The sequence below is a fragment of the Taurulus bubalis genome, assembly GCF_910589615.1.
Source record: "Taurulus bubalis genome assembly, chromosome: 3".
In the NCBI taxonomy this organism is placed as follows: Eukaryota; Metazoa; Chordata; class Actinopteri; order Perciformes; family Cottidae; genus Taurulus; species Taurulus bubalis.
Window position 1 is genome coordinate 15,968,221 of NC_136591.1, and position 25,225 is coordinate 15,993,445.

General features: G+C 42.2%; 1 protein-coding gene across 1 annotated transcript in view; it reads right to left on the minus strand.

The window, feature by feature from the left end:
- Window positions 1–24,470, minus strand: part of sorcs2 (sortilin-related VPS10 domain containing receptor 2) — a gene marked incomplete at both ends in the record, with an annotated part of 185,409 nt that extends 160,939 nt beyond the window's left edge. Inside the window, one exon of the mRNA XM_079215636.1 lies at window positions 24,117–24,470. Within this exon, the coding sequence (XP_079071762.1) occupies window positions 24,117–24,470 (354 nt within the window). The remainder of the gene's footprint in view (window positions 1–24,116) is intronic.
- Between the last annotated feature and the right edge of the window lie 755 nt (window positions 24,471–25,225).

Sequence of the window (25,225 nt, forward strand, 5' to 3'; positions counted from 1 at the left end):
TGAGGAGGAATTGCTTAAGGTAGACAATTGCAGGGAAAGTGATGCCAGAGACAAAAAGGATGTATTTGTTGTTTCAATGCTTAGCATAAGATAAGATAATCCTTTATTAGTCCCGCAGTGGGGAAATTGCAGAATTACAACAGCATTGCACACAAGAGACACAAAATAAGTAACATAAATAAACAGTAAAACAGTAATAGAAAAAGTAAAGAAGAATACAGTAGCAATATTAAATATACAGACGGAATTACAAAGAAAAGTCTATAAAAGTACTTCAACATATTATATATTGTACCAGATGAATGTAATTAAAGTGGCCAAAGTGATTAAAGTGTTATACGTGTTGGTTATAAGTGTGGTCTACTGTGAGCTCAGCTTGTTATGCAGCCTGACAGCAGCAGGAAGAAAAGTCTTTCGGTACCTCTCCCTCAGACACCGGGGATGAATCAGTGATTGTTCAAGTGAACACCCAGGTACTTAATAAGTACATGGGTGTAAGATTGAACTCCCGTATCCACACATACTGTGGGATAACTTTGAAGTTTTTCAATCTGCTCACAACCTCCGACGGCTTTGTTTGTGACACATGTTACCAGAAGGCTTGTAGTAAGTATTCTAACTAGTCCATGATCCCTCCACATTCAGGGTCACATCCTGAGCCCTTTAGAGGTGAACAGTCTATGTCTGTGTTGCAGCTTGTCAGGCTGTATCTGACCCCTGTGGACAAGTTCTCAAAGGGTATTCAGTCTTCGCCAGGAAGTGCAGCCATACAGGGGTCAGCACGCAAAGCTCTACACAACAGCTTGTGCTGGGAAAAAGGCTATGGCTATAAAATGGACCAGCATTGAATTTAATGCTGGTTGGCAAACAGGAGTGGGGACTAAGGATCTACACTCTCTCTGATACGTTTGCAAATCATACACATACACGTACACTTCAGAGATTCAGTCAAGAGTCTGGCTTGTCACACACTCAACTATTCGTACACACTGTCAGAACGTCTGTCATTAGCTACCTAACAGCTACTATCCAGTCAATACATTGACCTGATTGTTCCTGGTGCTGCCAAAAAAGTGCCAAAAAAGTGAAGGTCACATGGGAAACTAACAACAAAAGGAGAAGACCATCTGAAAGCAGTCTGAGAAATCCTGTCCTGTCTTATTTCAGTGCGGACACAAAAGGTTGGCTATAGCAGTGATTTTCAACCACTGTGCCGCGGCACACGAGTGTGCTATGGGAAAATGTCCAATTTAACTTAATCGGTCCAAAAAATATAATTTAGTTGCCGCAAATAATTTGCCATTGTTGAGCCTCTGAGCCTGCAATATAGTGGCTGGCCTAGTAATTAAATACTCCTCAATGCCAGTAGGTAGCGCAATAATTACCTACCATAAATGCTGTATTATGCTACAATGTGACATTTTTTAACTTTTTTGGTTGTTGGTGTGTCGCAGGATTTCTTTATTGTAGAAAATGTGCCGCGGCTCAAAAAGTTTGAAAAACACTGGGCTATAGAACCGACCTCACCCTCTTTCTCTCTCCCTCTCTATCATCCCTCCCTCTCTATCATCCCTCTCTCTCTCTCATATCTCAAAGTCTTCAAAGTAAAAGAGTCCTTCTTTTGATACTTTTCCAATCTTCCCATGCCTCAATGTGCTGACCGGCCCTCTCCATACCCTGTTGTATCCACATGAAGAATATGTAATTACAGGAGAGTCAAGGCCTGATAGATGACTGTGTGTGAAGCCACAATGCAGCCTAGAAAGGTCCTTCTGCCCAGGGACCATTACCAGATTAACAACCCCCTCTTCTTCTGTGTTTGGGCATCCTGAGGGTGTCTGACTCTCTTTTACTGTATGCCTTTCTGCCTCTCTCTGTTTTTCTCTTTCCCACTGGTCTCCCAGACGTGCAAGGTTACATGTCATTGTCCAGCTGGGTACAAGGTACAAAGCCCACAACAGGAAAAATAGAAAGATGTGATCAAAAAGACGGATGGAAGTGTACATTATCTGGAAGTCACAGAAGTGTTGGGTAGTTTTGCAAAATTCATAAATGATATGAAATGTCCTTTTGAGATTTTCTGCCACTAATGTTTTGAAATGCTCGTGGAACGATAATGATAGGATATTATGTGGGTTTGCGAAGGCGAGTTCATTTTCAGTGTCGTGTTGGTTTTTGGTGGCTACATCCAAATGGAGTTCCCCGGCTCTGGATAGTTGACTCTGATTGTCCACTCAGCCAATCAAGCCCAATCACCCCTGAGCAGAAGACACACCAACACTGTGACACTAAGTTTCTCAAACTCCTGTAGGAAGATATTGAGTTTCACCCTTGTGGTGGTTCAGGAAATGATGGAAATCCCTGCAAGGAAATGTTACAACTGCACAGTTTTCCTAGCATTTAAAAATGTCCTAAAATGACACACAGCAGCGCCCTGTTATTAAGATAGCTAGAGAAAATAAACAAAAATAAACTATTGATAAAATAAGCACTGCTACACAAAATATGTTGTGGATTTATCTGGAAAGGCATGGATATAAGGTAAAGGAATTATGGGACTGACGTGTTCATATTTCTATGAACGTATGAGGGAATCGTCGCCCTTCATTTCGGTTTGATATTCAGGTCTATCAAGTAACACTTGGTAAAAACTGTGCCAGGGGCCATCGCTCAGTTTACTCCTCCAGCATGATGATTGGCATTTGAAGCTGCTTTGGGTGATGTTGAAGCAGAGGAACCTGAAGCGGTTCTCTTCATACATATTTAATCTGGACTGGACTGGATGTCTGCTTTAACCCCGAGGAAGACACTTCAAAATATTTGCTCAATTGGAAGAAACAAGTTAGATCACAGTAGAGGGAGTGTGACTTGTGATGCTGTATGTGCAGTGGTAGAGTGTCACAGCATCTGAATACAAGACAAAACCCTAAAGATCCGATTAGACCATAAACTAGTACTCCTGCTGCACAAAACTGAAATTGGTGTGGCAATTTGTTGAACATATACTGTATTTCAAATATAAATAACATTTCAACAAAAAGTCAAAATAAATGACAATGACACCTCCCACATTAAAGAATCCCAGATCTATGCAAAAGTGAAGAAAAAAAAGGTATCTCCTTCACTGAAAAGTAAGCTTCAAGTCTCCACATCACACTTGTTAAAGCAAGTGTTGAAGTATAAATAGCATATTGGACCATGACTGTCTCCTGGATCGTCCTGCCCCCTGCCATGGATCGTGGCTGCCTGGAACCGGTCCTGCCTGCTGCCATGGCCCTGCTGATGCCCCCCCCCCCCCTCCTCTCTACCTCCTTCTGCTTCATGGATCGTGGTTATCTGGATAATGGTCCATGCCTACTACTCATTATATGAATAATTTCTGTCATATTCATTGAATGTGCTGTAACTCCGTTACGTTATTCATTCTGGCCACATGATATCCATTGCTTCTGTCCATCCGGGGAGAGGGATCCTCCTCTGTTGCTCTCCCTCATGTTTCTTCCCCTTTTTCCCTGTGAAAGGGTTTTTACTATCTTTATTGGGGGAGTTTTTCCTGATCCGATGTGAGGTCCCGGGACACGGATGTTATGTGTACAGATTGTAAAGCCCTCCGAGGCAAACTTGTAATTGTGATGTTGGGCTATATAAAATGAACTGAATTGAATTGAATTAAAAATTGAAATTGAATTGAATTAAACTAGGTGTGAAGTCCTACTCATACATTACATAAAAAATAAAAATAAAGATTTAAGGAGCACAGATATACTTTTCCCCCTTGAGCAGATGGGTGTGACGAAATACACTTCCATCATTCTGCACAGTGATGGTCCAACATCACAGTCAAGTAATAATAAGGCCAAACATATTAGTGAGTGGATGGGGACATTAAGCCTCCATTTAGTTGTATGTGTGTCTGGATCAAACATGTTGCCTGTTCAAATGCATTACTTGTTTAAATAGCCAATGTGTGTCCACAGAGGTGTGTGTGTGTGTGTGTGTGTGTGTGTGTGTGTGTGTGTGTGTGTGTGTGTGTGTGTGTGTGTGTGTGTCTGTGTGTGTGTGCCTTTGTATGTGTGTGTTTTAAGTGCCAGTTTGATGTATGTTTGGCTTAGAACCCATCATTACTTTCAATGGTGCAGCTGTTGATCACGAGCTGAAAATGTTCAACCATTGTTAGCTCAGCTGCTGCAAATCACGTGAGTGGTGGCAATGAAATGGAAGCCGTGTTGGTAAACTTGCTGTCTGAAAGCACCTTTTGAGCGCCGGCCTGCCATATACACTGAATACACAATCGCGTATGGCCCAGCATTTATGCTTATTTTCTCTAACCTTTGTAATACAAAAACATGGTAGAAGAAGTTACTGGGAGACTGAAAGTCAATCAATGGCAGTGGTAATTCATATATAAAGTACCTGCTAGTCAAATATAAAGGACAGCAGAGATAATATATCAATAAGCTGCAGGTGGATTCAAGATTGATATTCCACGATGCGGCCGCCACAGCTACAAATCTTTAATCTTATGTCATTCATACTGGACTTTTGTCTGTAGTCTACAGCTCAACTAAGCTTGAAATATCAACAATGAACACATGTCCATATGAATTTGTATTGGATATATTGTTTTACTGCACATGTAGTCACATTACTATTACGGGTAGCAATTCTGGGTTAAGTGTCTTGCTCAAGGACACATCGACCTGGACTAGCGGAGCCAGGGCTCGAACCACCGATCCTCTGATTGAAAGACGGGCATGCTAACCACTGATCCTCAGTCACCCCCACCTGATTAGGAGTGTGTTTTCATTTCAGTTTTTAGCTTGTTATAGGTTTAAATATCCTCAATCATATTGATCATATTGTTCATCCTGCTGTAATATTATTTCCACACAAGTTTTAAATATAGCAGTTATTTACTAAATGATCAAAAGAAATTCTCTGTGTGAGAAAATGGATGTCGAGCATGAGAGTGTGTGAACAAAGTCAAGGGGTGCATCCCAAGTCTCTTAACTTCTCCCCGTTTCCCTCACTTGTGTCTTTTCCTTGCGTCTTAGCCCCTCCCACTAGAGATGAATGGAGAGACCAAGGAAACCATGCGAGGTGAGAGGACACGAGGAGAGAGGACACAAGGAAACATGTTTGAAGAGACATGAGACGTCCTTTCCTCTGAAGCAGCACGTGAAGTGACATCTGTTTCTGATGACAGGAGATCAGCTCGTCACATCTGGATCAGCTGTCAGTCGGCTTTAACAGCTGGAGAGACTTATGACGGAGTTTGTGTCCGTACATATGATCAGTGGAACGGAATTGTTTCCAAGTTTTAGCTAACATTCTAATAAAAATCCACATTAAATATTGATAAAAATGATCTTATAATGTGTTCAGTTGATTAAATGTTGTTAAACTACTACTTACTTACATACTAATAAAGACACAGTTATCATCACTCTATTAATACTAATAAAGACACAGTTATCATCAGTGTCAGAGTATGTTTCTACCGGTGGAATGCGTCTTATTTATTAATTATTTATGTATGTATGTTTGAAAAATTCTGATTGTGACATCATTATAAAATAACCCAGAATATGATTATGGTTTCTCTTCCACTGGAATAATTTTTTCAGGCTCAATGTTTCAGGTTAAACTTAAATATTATAACTCATCAAACCCGACACTCAGGAACGATCAGCCTCACGTGACTGAATGAGAGGACGATACATGTTGTAAAAAGTGTTCAATCAAATAACTGGAAATCCTGGAAGCCCGCTCTTGTGCCTCCTCATGGCTCCTCAGAGATCCCTCCTAGCTCCTCCCTCCTCGCTCCTCAGAGCAGAACAAGAGCTTTGTGACAGCCGTCAATATGGCGACACAGAACCACTTCCGGTTCAAGCGAGGAGCAAGGAAATAAGAGAGCGATAAATAAGAGACTTGAGATGTACCCAATGCGTGAGAGTTGACAGCCCTACACATGTACAAACAAACAACAAACAGGTGTGTGTTCATTATTTCTGTGTCTACTAAAGTAGCTGTGTGTCTGGTAGGTGTGTATGTGCATGTATTATCATGTGCACTGGTGTATGAGTGACTCATCGACCCACCATTGTCTGACACGGGAGAAGAGGCATTAGCTGGCCTGTATATACTCATTACGGTTTCCTGAAAAACATGGGAAGTGATATCAGCTGGCTGCAGTGGGCCATGGAGGACAGAGGACATGATCAAATGAGCCTCCTTTGTGTAAAAGACAGAAGAGGCTGTTAGCATGAGGGCTGATGACTGGCGTGATATTGGAGTCTTGTGGTGTTACAATAGGCCAGCAAGTGGTTTGTAAATGTGTCAATGAAGAGAGCAGTGGAGAGAGGGCAATGCATAGGGAGCAGCAACAACTACACAGACAGGAATACACAACACACACGTGTTCAACAGGTTGTCACTGGGCGACATGGACGCACACAAGTTGGCAGCTGATGCTATTGTGTGATTGTGACTCCCAGGGGTTCCATTTCTTATAAGCGTGTCATCACATAGTTTGTGTGTGTGTTTGTGTGTGTGTGTGTGTGTGTGTGTGTGTGTGTGTGTGTGTGTGTGTGTGTGTGTGTGTGTGTGTGTGTGTGTGTGTGCATGCGCCCCAGCATCAACGTTCTGCTGTCACCACCCGGCCACCAACACCACCTTGGAGGATTAGCTGCCGTCTTGCTGGGGACCATCACGGCCAATCACAAATTCATGGTAAATTTAATTTCTCCGACACACTGGAGGGATTTGCATTCTGACACAGGGCTCTATCTCGCTTCGTGAATTGTTGCTCAAATTGAAAAAGCAAGCGGAGGACGTCTTTTACAACGAGGCCCGAGCAGAGCAAAATGTAGGAATGTGTGTCGTGGGAATAAATAGTTAAAGTGTGAATATTTCCAGCCCTGTCTTGTTTGCTCTACCCGTCCCTGTGGCGCGAGGGAAAAGGATCTGCATATCAATGCTTTTGTACACCTTTATTAACTCTTTCAACTTGGAAATAATTATTTATATGGATATGGAAACAACAGAGAGGCTACCCTCTCCATCTCTACTCCACTTTGCATTCCAGTCCTATAACACAGATGTTTTCCCAACCCCCACTATCATACATGGATTTGATGCAGGTGTTTACCCCCTTTTGGCAACATTAACATATATATATATATATATATATATATATATATATATATATATATATATATATATATATATATATATAAAGATAATCTGTCTGCCAGAGAGATAAGGAACCGTCATAGAAGTGATGAAGGTGGCACCCTTGGGACTCAAATGTTGTGCAGGTGCTAACAAAGGCACTCACATAATAAGGTTGTTCCCTCCAAAGTTTCCCATTGCGCTTTTCTCATTTGTCCTCTCTGCTCTTTCCCTCTTCCTCGTGGTGGTGGCCTCAATACACAGCTAATGCTGCTGTGTTCAACAATGCAGACTTGGCATATGGCAGGGTCACAGGTCAGGAAGAAGAGGTGCATGGTGGGAGTTCATCAAGATGGATCTCACCCCCAGGTTAGGTTCTCATGCTGGAGTGTGAAATCAAACGAGATCGGCTAGAAATGTGGAGATTCCTCCCACAAAGAAAGGAGATAAAGATAGAAACTGAGAAGCCTTGAAAATGGAGATATTTCTGAGAGATGATTTCCTCTCCGAGTGAGAAACCTTTAAGAGGGAAACCTTTTTATAATCCTTCATTTTGCTACTTTATCTTGTCTCTACCCAGCAGCAGGCCTGGTCATTTTCTTTTTTTGTCCTGACTCCTAAGGTCCAAAACACAAAATCTCCAAGGTGCACCACTTCTCAAATGTGGTAAGACTGTCCACTGCTCAGTTTAATTGATTCAAGAGACCCTCACGGGGTCCTGTTGCTCACGCTAAGACGACAGATTTGCTTCCATATTAATCCACCATGTTCACACACAGGCAGATTTATGTGCACTCTTTGCACGGCCACCAATAATCTCTGACCCTTTTCAAAAACGCAGCGGGCATCTTCCATTCACCACCAATGAGCCACAGCCGAGCTCTATTTAGCTGACGCAGTGCTAATGAGAATGAGGTCATGGAGATTTTGGCAGCCATTGTGACGGATGTGGAGAGAGACACATGCCAGAACCATAACACCCCTTTTCTACAACACACATACTCCCCACCCAGTGTGTCAACACATGCTGAGTGTTGGGCCAGTGTCAGCAGCTGACTGGGAAATAAGGCCAGCTTCTTGGCAACTGGTAGCCATGCTAGAGGCCAGTTCTAGTGATGGGATTTATGAGGGAAAGAGGAAGAAAGACAATGAAAAAAATGTCTCTTTATCTTTTTCATTTGACAATGGAAACCCCAGCAGAGCACCAGACCCTTGCAGAGATGAAGTACACAAACACACTCAATCAAAAGTAGCCTTCAAGAGTACTTTTTAATTTAAACCAATTAGACACCGGGTTCTTTTGCGTCTAAATTGCCGGTTACTGGAAGGGGCTGCGAGAAAGACGAGGTGTAACGGGGGGATGGGTTAACGGAGAAGAATGTCCTCTGCACAGGGACCATTGGGATAGGACTAACAGGGACAGAAACACATACATACAAGCATAGGCATCAAAGAGTTTTATCATCCAGGATACTTCCTGCTCTGATGTTACTCTGACTGAGCTGTAATGTACAGTGCACAGGTCCCTGGTTAACGAAACAAGATCAAGCCACACAGTGAACAAATATCTTATGAGATGATGTCCTTTAGAAAGCAGCATTGCAGATTTCCTCAGAGAGAGGCTTACTGCAAAACTATATGGCTTAGTTAAGTTGAATGGCATCAGACTCAGTACATAATATAGGCCTCCTGTTAAGGAAACAGGTCTAACAACTGCAACCTAGAAAGTGATGTTGCAGCCTCGAAGCCAGTGTACAAATGTTGCTTCACATTAGTTCCATAAGCTATGGATGTGCATCATTTTAAGAAGGCAGTATGGTTGATATTTGATAAGTGACCTCGTTCACAAACCATTCCTTAAACTGACTGGATAAATGTAAATGTACACAAAGAATCCAAGGTTAATTTACCGTCAGTACATGTACTAGTATTTGATTATGTGTAGGCCAAACAACATCTAGATGTCTGGCTCAACCTATTCTAAATGTGGTCTAGATAATGTCTTAATGACGTTTCAATGATTATATTTGAGTATGAAGACAGTATTTTCAATTTTCAATCAACTAACAAAACGATCCTAATTTATGGTCCACTTTTTCCAGGGCTTTCCACCCCATAGCATGGTCTCCTTTATAATTTCATTCAGACTATTTCCAAGGTTTTTAATGTTAGCAGCTACGAAGATACACTGTCAAATGAAGTGTGTGTCTGAGTTTGTGTGTGTGTGTGAGGTACATACACACACACACACACACACACACACACACACACACACACACACACACACACACACACACAGAAACAGGTTGCCACATGTGAATCTGTTAAGATTATTTGATAGTCAGACTTTTGCCCTCTGACACCTGATCTTTATTGGATATATTTAGTTTTGACTGATTTGATGAGTCATACTGTGGATTCATCGTTCCAGTGCATTACAACACAAAGACCTCGACATACAGAAACATACAGAAACATGTATAACAATGACCTCCAATCCTCCCACAAAGCAGCATGACCTTTAGAGAAGTTTCACAGAGAAGGAAAGAAACACCACTCCGGAAATCAGCCTGTGTTTGGTGAAGAAAAGGATGATTATGAAAAAGGGGATGAACCAGAGAAAGAGAGGAAAGAATCAGTTGGGCCTGTTGTTGATTACACACAATAAATAAAAAAAGGGCCAACAAGCCTTCCTCTGCCAGCCTCTATTGCCCTACTGGAGGGTTGCTCACCTCAGCACGCCAGCTCTGTGTGTGTGTGTGTGTGTGTGTGTGTGTGTGTGTGTGTGTGTGTGTGTGTGTGTGTGTGTGTGTGTGTGTGTGGGTGAACCGACATATTTGCATACAAACTACCTGTCCAAATACACGGAGGGGAGAAGGGGACAGGAAGGATAGGACAGGAAAACATGGCGAGGGAAAATGTGTGTGTGTGTGTGTGTGTGTGTGTGTGTGTGTGTGTGTGTGTGTGTGTGTGTGTGTGTGTGTGTGTGTGTGTGTGTGTGTATTTGCATGTGTGTGAGACAAAAAGTGTTTTAGGAAGGGGTTTGTTTGTCCTCCTCAGGTGTTGAGAGGCTTTGATTTAAGCAGAGGAGAATCTCATTACCTGAGTGATGCACTGCCTGTGTTTACATACGTTATTCCAAAGAGGCTCCGACGCTCCATCACTCCTCCACCTTTCTCTCTCTGCCGCTCTTTTTCTCTCGGGTGAAAAAATACCAGTTCCAATTGCAATAACAAACAGGCCGACTATCACAGAGGAGGCTAAGGCATCAAATAGCTCTTGTTGTCGCAGGCAGGATGTTTTGGTAGAATGACTTTGCCAACCAAGGACAGCACTTGAGAAGCTGCTCAGGCATGAACAAGGAGTAGGCTTGGTGGAGACTCTAGATGTTGTATATACTTACAGAATGTGTGTGTCCTTATCCTGGTCTGGATTCAGTGTTTCAAAGTCAACAAATTAACTCATTAATTTCAGTCAAAAAAATATTTTTCTTTTAAATTGTTTTTATTGTTTTCAGGCATGCTAGCTGGAGCTACAGATGACATGTGGCATATGACCATCATGTTGATGCTGTTAAATGATGTCTGCTGCAGCTACTGTCACATCACTAGTATTTTAGCTGCAACATGAATGAAACACAATCACTGCCATGCCACTATTGCATTTCCTAAGCCCCTCTTCCACACCAGCATCCTCCTATAGGCTCTGCGTCTCTGAGTTCCATGAGACTCATAAATCCCCACAAGAATGCACAAATTGGGGATCCATCCTAAATAATCTATCTTGAATCTTGAATCTTAAAAAAGGATAATCGGATAATTGAACGAGCAAGAAAATGGGAAAGAACATTCCTTCCCCCCTCGGTTGTCCTGTCCGAGTTGGCTATCATGTACTTAATTATACATAGCCTTTATGAACTCAGATGTTCATATACTATATATATATATATATATATATATATATATATATATATATATATATATATATATATATATATATATAACAGTTTGAGTGCCAGTGGTTGACCAAAAGTCCGATCTTGAGTTTGTCCAGGCACATGGTAAAGTGTGAGCCTAACCACTCAGTAATCTATGGGTCGGGAGAGCAGTTCCTAAAAGAAGTGTATTAGTTCTGTCGTAGACGTTTCAGTTTTATAATCTCTCGGTGGATGTCCGCTACATTACTAACAGTGTTGGGGGTAACGAGTTACAAAGTAACGGATTACAGTAACGTAGTTACTTTTATAGGTAGCGAAGTAACTACACTACTTTACTAGACCTCAGTAATGCGCGTTCCTGCGTTACTCAAGCCATTTTTACCGGACACGACACTTCCTGCATGAACAACCTATCACAGAACTCCGATCTGAGTGATCTGAGTGATTTGAGTGACGTAGCTGCTGGTGCGTAGAAGGAGGGAAGCGGGATAATGCAAAGCAATACAACACTCAATACCATCAAGTGCACCTGTCTGAGCTTCAAATGAGGACAAGACACGTCTGGTATGAACGGAATCACTTTACTGGTGCACTGCAGTATTACAACTGTTAAAGCATTGAGAACACGTTCTTGCACCCGACATGTATATATCTTCCACACGTAACATCAACATTAGTTAGCGTCAACAAGCACGTATCATTGTATTTTCTGCCTTCAAAGTAAAAGCACTTCCTGTTTACATGCTCTTCACAATAAGAGTAAATCATGTAATAAAACAAGTTACAACACTGTCGAAAGGCTTTTCAGCCTGGGCAGTATTGTTCTGACCCCAAGGAGGGACAGGCTGTCGGATAAAAGATTCAAAAGACTTTTACTCATGCGATACAATCGCTATTTTGAAGGGTTAGGGAATAGAGAAAAAAGATAAACTTCATAAGATATAGTGCACTTTCTGTTTATTTAGGCAATGATGAAGTGGATTTTCTGTTTATTTAATTGCATTTTCTGTTTCTATTTTTTGGGTTAAGTGCATTTCTGTTTCTATTTCATGGGAAAAAGTGCCATTAATTTTTCTATTTTTCTTAAACCACTATAATGATTCCTATAACAAGCTGGTTTTGTTCTTAGGAGTAGGCCCCCATTTGGTTTAGTGGGGTCTCATGTTTCCAAAAGCCTATTTTTAATGTGTTATGCTGTTTGACCTGAATGTCCCCACCATACACAGCCTCTTGTATCCTGTTGTTTGTGGATTTTAAAGTGAGGCATATTTCTTTGGTCAGACAGTGTGAACAGGGTTAATGTTCGTTCAAGTTAATGGCTGAGTTTTATATGCCATTTTGTTTTACATGTTTACAATACACTATGTGGAAAGGCTAAGAGATGCCCTTTATTGAAAATAAAGTGATGAAAGGGCCATGATGTTTGTCCATGTATCTTTGCGGTTAATTTGAACATTTGCTTAAAAAAATGGAAAGTAAAGTAACTAGTAGTGAAGTTACTTTTCAAATGCAGTAACTAGGAAAGTAATCTAGTTACAATTTTCAGAAGTAACTAGTAACTTGTAACTAGTTACTTTTTCTGAGTAACTACCCCAACACTGATTACTAACCTGCATATTGAAAACCCTTTGGTTTGCATTTAAGTCTATTTTTAGCACCCCAGTGGATGCCTGTCACCTCGTCTTTGTAAGCCACTTTGTCTCTCTCCCTTTATACTGCAGAAGACCAAAATCACCTGACGCCACTGTTGTGACAAGCAGCACTCCAAACAATAATTCAATTTGTCACCGCTTTGCATCTCTATTCTCGCTCACAGGCACACGTCTACTTTCAATCAAGCAAGAGTAAACCACATGGAGAGGGCAGGAGACACAGAGGGAGTCAGAGAGTTAGAGGAGAGAGAGAAACACTCTCGGAGCCCAGCAGCGTACATTACATTGATGGCAGCTTCAGATCACAGCCTCGTCTTTTTCATGTAAAACAACCGCTGTTTTTGACAGCACGTTTGTTAAAAACATAAACCAGAGTTCAGGTTGTAGAATGAGTTGCATCTTTCCTTTTCTTTCCTCCCAATACACTTCAACGTTGCAACCTCTCTCCTGATTCTCTGGTGCTCTAATTGTGAGTCTGTCACGTCCGTCAACACATGCTAATGTCCATTTTACTGCTTCCAGTTGCCTTGTGTGTGTCGGTGTGTGTGAGGTTGGCACTGCGACCAAGCACATCATTCCTGGTAGAACTTGAGGAGCAGAGCTACCCACAGGGCTTCCTTTGAGTCTGGGTTTGTGCTCCAAGACAAACTTCACCCAACTGGGAATAACTACAGCTTTTAAAAACAGGGTTCTCTAAATAAGCAAAAGGTTCTCTTCCGCACACTGCTCAAATGGATATGTGTACTGTAGCTACTGCTATATGGTAAAAAGACAAAAGCTTCCAAGAGAAAAGTATCAGAACGAATAAAGTTTGGACAAAGGAATAAGAAATGATGAACATTATGAATATGGCAAATGGTCATGGTTAACAGAGCCACAGTGAAATGGGAAACAAATAAAATTATATATACCGAGTCAAAGCCAAACACTTTGTCGACCCATCCAGCCCCTTTAATCGCTTCCCAAATTTTCAGGGAGTATAACCATGTTCCACTGTTGTATTTGGTCCTAATTCACACTGCAGGTTCTTCAGGAAAATGTAAACATATGTGTATTAGGCTTTGGAACTGAAAGCAGAGGTTGTCGTTACACTTCCCTATACTTCCCTTCCATGGATATTTTCCAGCACCTGCAAAGCACATATGCATGTATGTATATATGGGAAAATACTCCTTGAGTGAAGTTAACTGAGTATATGTTATGATATTCTCTATAAATAAGATGTGATGCAACCCCTTTGTGTGTTGACTGTGTATTTTTGTACTTGCCTCAGCCAATCACAACCAAGGACACAGACACAATCTATTTCATACCTGTATCCTGTATTCCTGTTCTGACGCCTGCCTTGTGTGGAGGGCTCCATGCTGTTGTTGTGCAATTGGCTTAAGATGGAAACTGAAAATACCCTGGTCCCTGGTGAGAGGTTGGGTTCAGATGGGGGGTTTTGATAGGAATTGGGGACGGCTTAGCACGGAGCGAAGAAGATCCAATCTCTAAACGTGTTGCTGTGAAGGTGAAATACTGGAGAAACCCTGCTGGGCCGCATTTCACAACTCTCAGAGGGGCTCTATAGGCAGAGCTTACCCACTGCTCCTATAGTGGGTGCAGGCAGACACACACACATATCACACCACCCCCTCACACACATATCACTCAGACAAAAGCTTTTCCCTGAGCCAAATACTGCAAGCCCACACTAACGATATTGTCAGGTAGAATCTTCTCAACTCCAATCCTAGAAACTTTAATGTTTTATATTCAGTTAAATAATCTTTGTTTACATTCAGAAGTATGACAGAGATGAACAAAACAAATAGTATAGAGTTCACCAGAATTATTCGTCAATTATCTGGGTATCATAAATCCACATTCTAAATAGACTAATGTGTATGCAAGCCGACCTTAGTCTGCTTCACTAACAGGGCAAACAAAATATATGAAAATTGCAATTGGATGACGGTCAGCAAGGATTTCACCTGACAACCTGAATATGACTGTCATATATTAATGCCAGAGCAGGGCCTGGGAGGAGTGTGAGGCGTGACGAGGGGCCTCTGAACTCAGATCAGGAGCCAAACCACTGGAAGACCCGAACAGGATTCCAGTGTTTCAACCATGAGAGCCAAACTGCAGCTGACGATTAGGAGAGCATGAGAAAATAAAGCCCTGTGTTTACGGGAACAACACTGGGAAAACAAGGAACGCATGCTGAGTGCATTTTAACAGCGTAACAAAAGAATAAAAGTTTGGAGAATGTCGGGGATGCTCAAGCAGATGAGGGGCTTTCTTGTGTGCCACAGCCTGCCGACTAGTTGTTTGGACTGTTGCTTGGTAACTAGTACCCCCCACCCAGCTGAATGTCACACACACACAAAGTGGAAACAGAATCGGAAAGAAGGTAGCACATACACACAGCACTGTGAGAACAAACAGAGACACCAATCTCTCAGTCCTGCTGCCAGAAGCCTCAGAACAATCTGTACGTCAAACGTGTCTTGATGCTTTTATTTAGCTGTCTGGCAGCCAGCATTCATCTGGCACCACTAGACACTTAGTTAGCATCACTAGACACTTAGTTAGCACCTCTAGACTCTTAGTTAGCACCACTAGACACTTAGTTAGCATCACTAGACACTTAGTTAGCATCACTAGACACTTAGTTTGCACCTCTAGACACTTAGTTAGCATCACTAGACACTTAGTTAGCACCTCTAGACTCTTAGTTAGCACCACTAGACACTTAGTTAGCATCTCTAGACACTTAGTTAGACAGTGACAGTTGCATGCTGCTCTGTGTACCTTCCCAAGGTCTCATTAGCAAGCCAACCATAGCATCGAAGCGGCAAACGCTACCTACCGCCAAGTGTCAAGGAGCTGTCCCACGCCAGCACTAAGACCAAACCAGACTTTTATGTTCCAATTAACTATTTTTTTCGGATTCATCTCTGCCAACAGTTCAGACATAAATGTCTTGCTTCACGGTCAGAACTATCAGTATTTACTGTGCCAGGTAGCCTGATTAGATTTCAGTGATGTGGCTTATGGAAGCTGAGACTTTTTGCTTTAAATTGGACAGTTTATACCTGAGTACGTTTGAAATTGATCTTCTTAGTGGCTCAAATAACTAGGATTCAGTTTTTTCTGACATTTTTTTCACTGTCTTGAATGTTTGAGCGTCTGAAAAACTAGTTATCCGTTATGAAATACTAAAACTAAAACTTTGACGAGACTAGCCATGCAATTCAATGCAGTTGGCAATGCAATATTTTGGTGCAGTATTCCTTTAACTGGAAATTAAACCAGCATCTTTTTTTTCAAAAGCCAATGTCGGCTGGATAGGATATCTTTCAAGCCTTCATAATGACATTACGGATGGCTTCTTCAACTGCATTCTGATTGCCACCTGGATGTCAAACATGCTGTAGTGGCACTGTGCCACGTGATTTCAAGAGAGAGAGGAGAACCAAGCAAACCAGTCTGATGATTTACAGTCTGGTTTTTTGAGTGTCTCTTTAAGCAGGATGAACGAGGACAGACAAGATAAATGATGAGAAAGCCTCTCTTCACATGTGCAAACAATTTTCCGCCGCAGAACAACCAGAGGCCAAATGAACTGTCTGTTTGGTATGCGAAGCGTGAACAAATGCCTTTCCCATTAAGTCAGGACCCTGAAGACCTAGATGGTGTGTGTGTGTGTGTGTGTGTGTGTGTGTGTGTGTGTGTGTGTGTGTGTGTGTGTGTGTGTGTGTGTGTGTGTGCGCATGTGCATGCACATGAGCACACAACTTTTGTTACAGCATCTATATGTGTACATACCTGCATGAGCTATGATCTACCTTGCAAATAAAGGACATTATTATAAAATATTATTGTTCATTCTAAAGACTCAATTTAAATTCAACCACTGCCATGTTTGGATTAGATGTATCCTACAGGCAGATAATCCTTTGACCTGATTGGCTAAAACAGTGCTTGCAATCTGAAGGTGGTGTTGGCAAGGTAACCTGAGTGCTCGGTAGGAAGGAGGGGATGATGAGAGTTAAAGGTGGTCTCACCTGATATGGTCTACAGACACAAAGCGAAAACGTCAAGCAATTTGGGAGGCGGCAACATTTAACTTTCATAGGCTACAGCTCAGGGCGCAGTGGGCGCTACTTACGTGACAGGGTAGGAACTTTAGTCAGGGTTGCACATTTATGAAATTACACCGCCAAATTGCATGCTGGGTAAAGCTCGCCCACTTATCATGAAGAAGTCTCCTGGGCAACGGAGTTTGACAGGACAACCCAGCATGCAATTCGGCGGTGTACATTTATATATTTTTTAATTTACATTTATCTGCTTGTTCAGAAATGAGGACGTGAGTGTGGCCCTAGCCCTAACCCTAACCCTAATAACCCTAACCCCTAATCTTGTTTGAGTTGTGTTTAGAGGTTGTACATCGGGATTATATATTATTGTAGCCCTGATTTTTATGTTTAATTTGATACATAACATGTTTGTTTTTTTGGGGGGGAGGGATTTATACCATGATTTTTTCTTGATTTTCCTGATATAAAAGGGTCCCCCAATCGGGGGAAGCTAGGGCTTAAATGTAATACATCGTTTTTCTTCACACAAGGGTTTACAGTACTTTAGCCGTTTTAAATGTATTAGATCGGACCTGTGGATGATGATCTAGAAGCGTTTGAGTTTTTTTAACCTGTTGAGCCCTTTATATCAGGAAAATCAAGAAAAAATCATGGTATAAATCCCTCCCCCCCAAAAAAACAAACATGTTAGGTATCAAATTAAACATAAAAATCAGGGCTACAATAATATATAATCCCGATGTACAACCTCTAAACACAACTCAAACAATAAATAGGATTAGGGGTTAGGGTTAAGGTTATTAGGGTTAGGGTTAGGGCTTAAAGGGCTACAAAGCTCCTCAACATGACTCAGCGATTATAACGTTTCACTATTTAACTAATTTAGTACCCCTAACAACAACTTTTTTTTCGCTCAAAGTACGAATATTCCAGTAGTGGGTAGATCACTTTGTGTAAAGTATTGACGCCGCGAGCTGCGAAAAAGCAACAGAACTTTTTTTCCATTTTTGCATCCGTGTTTCGAGGTCTTGCGATCTCATTGGCCCTCAGACTCATCTGAAAGCGCGTCAGATGACACGCACTGACACGCGCTGACAGACCCAGTCATTTGAAATATACACGACAGGGTGGTGTGAGCAAGATTTAGGTAAAAGTTGCTAATTTTTCTATTTCTGAACCGAAAAACATGATTTTTGGACTGGAAAGGCTTGAAAAAATGGCATTGCTTGTGTTTATTGTGATTATTATTGCAGATTTGGATGTTTTTAGGTCTTAGTCTTTCTAAAGAGGTGCAGTAGTACTCTGTGGCATGACTGATGAAGATGAACAAAACATCTTACAGGAGTCGTCTTACTGATGAACACCTTCACTCAATCCTGAGGATTTCTTCAGCTCAGAGCCTGACCCCAAACATTGATGAACTTGTATCCAAGATGAGATGCCAAGTATCTGGCTTAGACTAGTGAGCATCACAGAGCAGAAAAAATATGTTGCGTGCTTTTCACAATGGGATTTGCTGCTTTAAGCTATCACTATTTTAAGCTATGAGCTATCACTCTTAAAGCCCAACATTTCATGTGTTTGCAGGTCAAGACAAACAGCCTGCGGAGCTCCAACAATGACGTTTCTGACTTCCCATATCGAGAGGCTCTGGAAATATTCTTCCAAAAGCCCGAAAAATGCACTGCAGTGACAAAGCCTGCTCACTTTGTGGTCGTCATTAAAATAAATGAACACCATGTTTCTTTTAAGTCAGTATTTATCAAACTAGGGCGGTATTTATTACAGGTGGGGCGCAAGAGGAAATGCTGATTTTAAAATGTTCATCGTACGCCATTAACAGGTTACTTGCCGATTCTTGTCATTTCGCCAAAAGCCGATTTATATGAGATCTCCGTCATATTTTTTCTGCTGTTGTGTCTCTCAACATTGAGCATGAATTGAGAGCCGTATAAAATCTACAACCCCATTTTAAAAAGATTTGTAGAGGAAAGCAGCTCACTGCAGCCACTAATACTGATACAATGTGATGCTTACATATCTGCACTCAAAAAAAAAATAGCTGATTGTTTTCCACAATAAGATATTTAGTAGTAACTCAATATTGGTTATTTTTTGCTCAACTTTATTTTAATTTTTCTAACAAAGTGAAAACACTGAATACTCTTCCATGCCAGTAGGTAGCACAATAATTGCCTACCATACATGCTGTTTTAGGTTACAATGTGACATTTTGTAACTTTTTCGGTTGTTGGTGTGCCACGGGATTTTTTTATTGTAGAAAATGTGCCGCGGCTCAAAAAAGGTTGAAAAACACTGGTCTAAACTATATCAAGATGACTTCTATACATGAATGGCACATGCACGGTGTGGCTTCCAGGTCAAATGACACACAACGCAGCTTGCACTTGTTATTTAATATGAATATTAAGATAGATATCATATTCTCACTACATTATTTCAGTATTCCAGACTATCTTTGGTCCTGATAAGCTGCATGGTTGTATCTAATAATGCTTATACATACAGTGGTTGAGGGATTACCCTTTAGTTTTATAGTTTTTATATATTTAGAATCCTTGAACATTTATGGGTCAATGATCTTCTTCTACTTCCACTTATTCCCACACAGGACGGCTCTTAAAGTGGCAGGAATTACCCACAATTCCCCTCTGGCATCAGAGGGTATGGCGAGAGTTTGGACTGTCAGAGCCCCTTTTGCCGCCCATTAATCACTTAGGCTACTGTGGGACAGCCCACCAGGGATCAGCAACACACACATGCAAGCACACCCATTCCAAATTTAACAGCAGTGTGAGTGCAATACAAATGTATAATCGGTCTTTCCATGGAACAATCGATACATGCAAAATAGAGAAACCTTATCAAATGTGAAGTACTGTTTCCACACTGATACAAATGCACACAACACACACACACACACACACACACACACACACACACACACACACACACACACACACACACACACAGAGACAGTGACGCTGTTCATTACCATGGAGAGGAGATAGAATCAGAGGAAAGACGAACAGTGCTCAGAGGTCCCTGGGGCTAATCAGAGAGAGGAGGGAGGAACAAAGGGTGTCCTTTTTAAATAGTCTTCATTCAGAGTGCCTCATCTCAGGATGTCTTCTGGGACTCACAAACGTTATATGCATGCATGGACAGTAAATCATTTCAGTGAATGTTTTTTTTCTTCTAATAGAAATATTAATTATGTAAATTAATGTCTTTAGAGCTATAATATTGAAATCAATGTTGAAGGTCCCATATGTAGAATTGTCTAACTATTTGTCTGTAAATAAGCGAGACAATCCAAGTGGAAACTAGTGCAGTCTGTGGCCCAAGCCCCCTGCCCCCTAAACCCCAAGCCCTGAACCCTCAGGGACCTAAATGCTTGGGTGGGGGCACACAATGGTACGAATAGGATTGGGGGAAAAACATTTAGACATTTCATGGCAAAATATGTTACGGTCAATTTTAGGTTTGGGACTTTTTTATTTTATTTTTTTGTCCTTGCTTCACCACTACGACACTTAAGGGACCGACTTATTTGAAGGGGGCTCTTATCTTGCTGAGTGGACAGAAGGTCATTGTCAAATAATCTATTTACACATTTTCCAAACCGCATGTTTTTTAAGTGCTTTGGTTATTTGGGGATTTAATGAGTTAGGAGTGATACTAGTAATAGTGTTCATACTTAAACATCACAATAAGTCTGTAGCCCTTTGTGGCCCTTTTAGTATAGTCCCCATTCAGACTTTGCCGTAAAGGTAAGTCTAGGGGGTGTTTTTCACTGGTATTATTTACTGCTGCACTTGTATTTTGATCCACATCCACTTGTTTTTCTGTTTCCTTGTATTCCATGCTCTTACTCTAAAACCACACACACACACACACACACACACACACACACACACACACACACACACACACACACACACACACACACACTTCAACAGCTATCTCTTCTCTTCAAGGACAAGTCTGGGGAGTGCCTGAGGGAAAACTGTTTCATGCTCTAAGCCATCAATTGACCAATCAAGGCTTGCCAAAGTGTCTGTCGCCGTCTTTGCTACAGAGGGGAGTGCACAAGAGCTATTTTCAATAACAGGACTTTTACTATGAAGCTAGATGAACAATTTATCCTATTGTCAAACGCTTTGTAGCCTGGCAAGAGATGGAGGTCGGCCGTCCTGTGTCCTACACACATACACATTTTACAACGATGATGGAATGATGTAGGGATTGGCCTGAATCACTGTAAGGTAATCAACAAAAAACAAAGTTAAATGAGTGTTTTCAGAAAAGAATGCTATATTCAGGTGGTCTCTATCACATCCTTGACAACTCATCATCAAAGCAGATGTGAAAACAGAAGTCATATGCGCTGTGGACCCTCTAATTAGTGACTTACGTTTGGAACCTCAAAGACTCCAAAAAAAAAATGATGAAACAAGAGAGAGGCAGGGATTCATTTCCCCAGCAATCAATCTGTGTGCCACTCATAAATGTCAGTCTAGGGGGAAAATGCATGGCATCATTCGTCTGTGTTTATTAAGCTGGGATGAACTCGGTCTCATTGACCTTTTAGAGTACATGACCACGGCAAGTTAATTGAAGATAAGTCAAACTTTCTATGGCTGGCAGAGCCAGAGCTCTAGGATTACTCATTGCCTCAATTAAAACGTTTTTTTATAAAAGAGGAGAAGTCGACAGGGATGTTCATCACAAGAAAGGTTGGAGTCCATTTAGAGAATTACATGTTGTACTACTTTAATGGCCAGTCTTAAATGTACTAAAATCCTCACAAGTCAGTATTGTAGTGCTTTGTTCTCAAAAGTCACTTTGGGCATTTTGATCAAACTGAAATCAAAATTAACTTTTTTGAAATAAACCATGTTATTTGGTGTTTGGTGTGTAATTTTCTAGTTTGGTAGCCTAATTGTAATTGCCAAATAAAAAATTAAAAGTTAGTCTTGACTAATGGAAGTGACCATATTTGGACTGTGGAGAAGTGACGTAGAGACACTACATAATATGGATCTGGTAGGCCTGACCTGTCAATCACCTTGTAGCCCCACCTTATAGCATACCCTGCTTTATGGCCTGACTGAGTAGAGGTTGGACGGCTACTCATGTTTTTGTTCCTGTTTGGTCTGCTTTTTCATCATTAAATTCACTTCTGAATTTCTGCGCCAACATGCTCTGGGCCTATGCTTGACTCTTAGCTGCCTGGCTCTATCCCACAGCCCCTGTACCGCCGGCTTAGGGTCTGTCCCACAGCCCCTGAACAGCCTCCAGCAAGCCCCCCTGTATTCTGCTCCTTCACAATAGAACTAGAGGAAGATTGGCAGGGTCCACTTCCAGTTCTGTGGAGTGTCTTTTAGTGGGGTGCCCACAGTGGGGTCTGCACAGTGGGGTCAGTTGGCCTGATTGGCCAACTTGGTAGCTATCGACCCATTCAGGCACTGACGGTCAGTGTTGTCCGGACCGGCCTCCCTTCAGACTACGGAAACAGAATCTTTAGCTGCCGTGGCTGAGTCACTCGTGCCTGTCTAGTTCAAAGCGCTGGTTAGCATTATAGCTAGGTTGTGCTGTTGGCTGAAGAGCCATGGACTGTGATTTGATCATCGGATACAAATGGCTTTGAATTTGAATTTGAACTCCAACTTCATATCAACTTCAAAGCTTCAGAGTTTAAAACGTGACAGTTACAAACTCCCTGACACTCCTTAAAGAGTAATCTTGGTATAAATAAACCGATCGTCTGCCTCTCAGGGGCAGTAAATATGAGTATACTGTGCAAATCTACAAGATTTCTGGCTTCTGAAATTCAATTCAAGTTCTTCCTGCCGCTTGGACCCACCAATGTGTGACGGTGCAGAGCAGCTTGAAATTAAATCTCTCTTGCCTCTGTTGCTAATCCAATAATTGTAATGTTACATGCAAATGTCACATTCACATTATTTACCAAATAATTTGTCATGAAACTCCAGCAAATTTGATGCAAAATAGGTCAGATTATTTGTCTCTCATGTCATTTATTTTTCCCAAAGCCATGCCAGTACGACAGCAATGTGTTGCTAACAAAAAGGCTCTGATTGTAAGTGATGTCCCCACCAAGCACCACCAGACATCACAAGACAGACTCCTCTTGTTCACATGGTGTAGCTGCCCTCAGGAAAATCCCTGTAATATTCATACACTGACCACATCATATATGATGTTGTATTATCACTAAAATATCCCTTTATATGAGCTTAATTCAGTGTCTCATGAATATTAGTAATGACTTCAATGAATGTATCAGATGTTGTGCTATTTTTGTCTCCGCTGACATCACTGTTCATCCCGACTGATAGGACTGATATCGGTATCTGTCTGAAATCTGTCTGGTGTCACAAACGGTTATTAGCATAAGTATGTAGCATAGCATAGGCAGACACTGGCGGTTGAGGCATAAAAGTATACAGGCCACATCCATTTCCATTCAAGCCGAGTCGCATTTCAAACCACAAATAAACAAGACATTGCAAAATGCATGAAGAATAAAGCTCCATCAATATTTCAGCCATGGCTTTGTGTGACTGAATCAGCAGCAAGCTGTCTGCTCAGAGGCTGTGTGGCTCCCAGGAGCTCCTGGACCTCTGGATGCCACAATACTGTGGCATGAGAGCTCTTATTGTGCTGCTTAGAGCAGCTCACTCCCCAGGATACCATTGATCATCAGCAAAACAGATTAAATATTGTGACAATATCAACACATATACAATGGGAAGTTCAAACAAAGGTAACCTCAGCACCACGCTGTCCTATACACAGCATGCTCCAAACACACAACAACAACAAAGCCTGTGAGCCGGGCCCCATGTGAGGTCATGGGAGTGAAGCCCGCGGGTCTAATTGTGGAGCCGCTGACAGGAACACGTTTTGAAAGTCCGAATCAAAGCCCGACAACACGCACGGCGCGTGCACGGCGCGTGCAGCTTGACACACGTGTGTGTGTGTGTGTGTGTGTGTGTGTGTGTGTGTGTGTGTGTGTGTGTGTGTGTGTGTGTGTGTGTGTGTGTGCAGGCAGCGTATGTGTGTCTGCAGCAGCCTGCTGCGAGGACAATAACGTGTTGTGGGTGCGCGCTGTGCTGCGTGATGGATGCTGGACGGGGACAAAGAGGGAATGTTGAGGATGGAGCATGACCCGCTGGGTCGTGACGGGACGGGACCGTCAGGGCGCCTACTCACGCTGCTGTTCTCTCCTGTCCAGTGGACCATCGCCTGGTTGTGGGTTGCATCCCCTTTGAGTACGAACGAGCTGCTGAGGAGGGTCATTGGTTTTTCCCGGGACAGCGCTCTCCTGAAGCGGGGTGAGCTGTCCGCGCCGACGGCTTCCTCGTCCCCGTCCGTCGGTAAGCCCGGTGAGGATCCTCCGGCTCCGCCGCCCGTGTCAAACGAAGGGTCCTCCCCGCCGCGCCGGTTTAACACCCCGCTGTCACAGCGCACGGGTCCCGGCACGGCCATCCAGGCCGAGCTGATCAACAGAAAGACGCAGAGGTGCACCGCGGCGCAGACCGGTTCTTCGGGGCGCAGGAATGCCATGTTAGCGCCACGGAGACTGATGGAGAGACTGCTGATGCCTGGGGAAGATAGGTGTACTGTAAGCCGACGGAGAGGGAGGAGGGAGAAGGGAGGAGGGAAAGAGGGAGGGAGGGAGGGAGGGAGGGAGGGAGGGGAAGAGAGCGGAGGCAGACAGTGGGACCAACGTGGACGAGTCTCGTGCAGTGGAGCCATCTGCCGTCCACTGCAGCTCAAAGAAGTCCACCTTCATGAAGTATCTCACGAGGAATTCCCACTGTAAATATGACATCTGACTGCCTGTTTCAAATCAGTTTCAGTCATAACACACTGACACACAGTGTGTGCAACTTGAATAGTTGCTTTAGTACAATATACAGTCATCGAATAGCTGGTGTCATTGGAAGAGTAAATCACAAGTTCATCCACAAAATGTATAGCTAACCCTAACCCCTATCTATCCTGTGGTCCCTTCCTTAAATATGTGTCCTCCATCAACCCTGTCTCCTAAAAATTACGTTCCCCCAGAACTAATACACATTCCCAATTACGTTTGATCAGAAACGTATCTCCTCCCTGATTATGTTTGTGTTTGACGTATTACACATACGTTGATTATACACGTATTTTTGTTTGATTGTTTTTATGTTTGACGTATTACAAATACGTTTATAATCGTGTGATTGTGTTATTGATTTCTTGCTTTATTTAAGCATATTTTAATTTTTAAACTCTGCGGAGAAAAAAGAAAAGAGGGGCGGGGTGAGGCCAGTGACAGC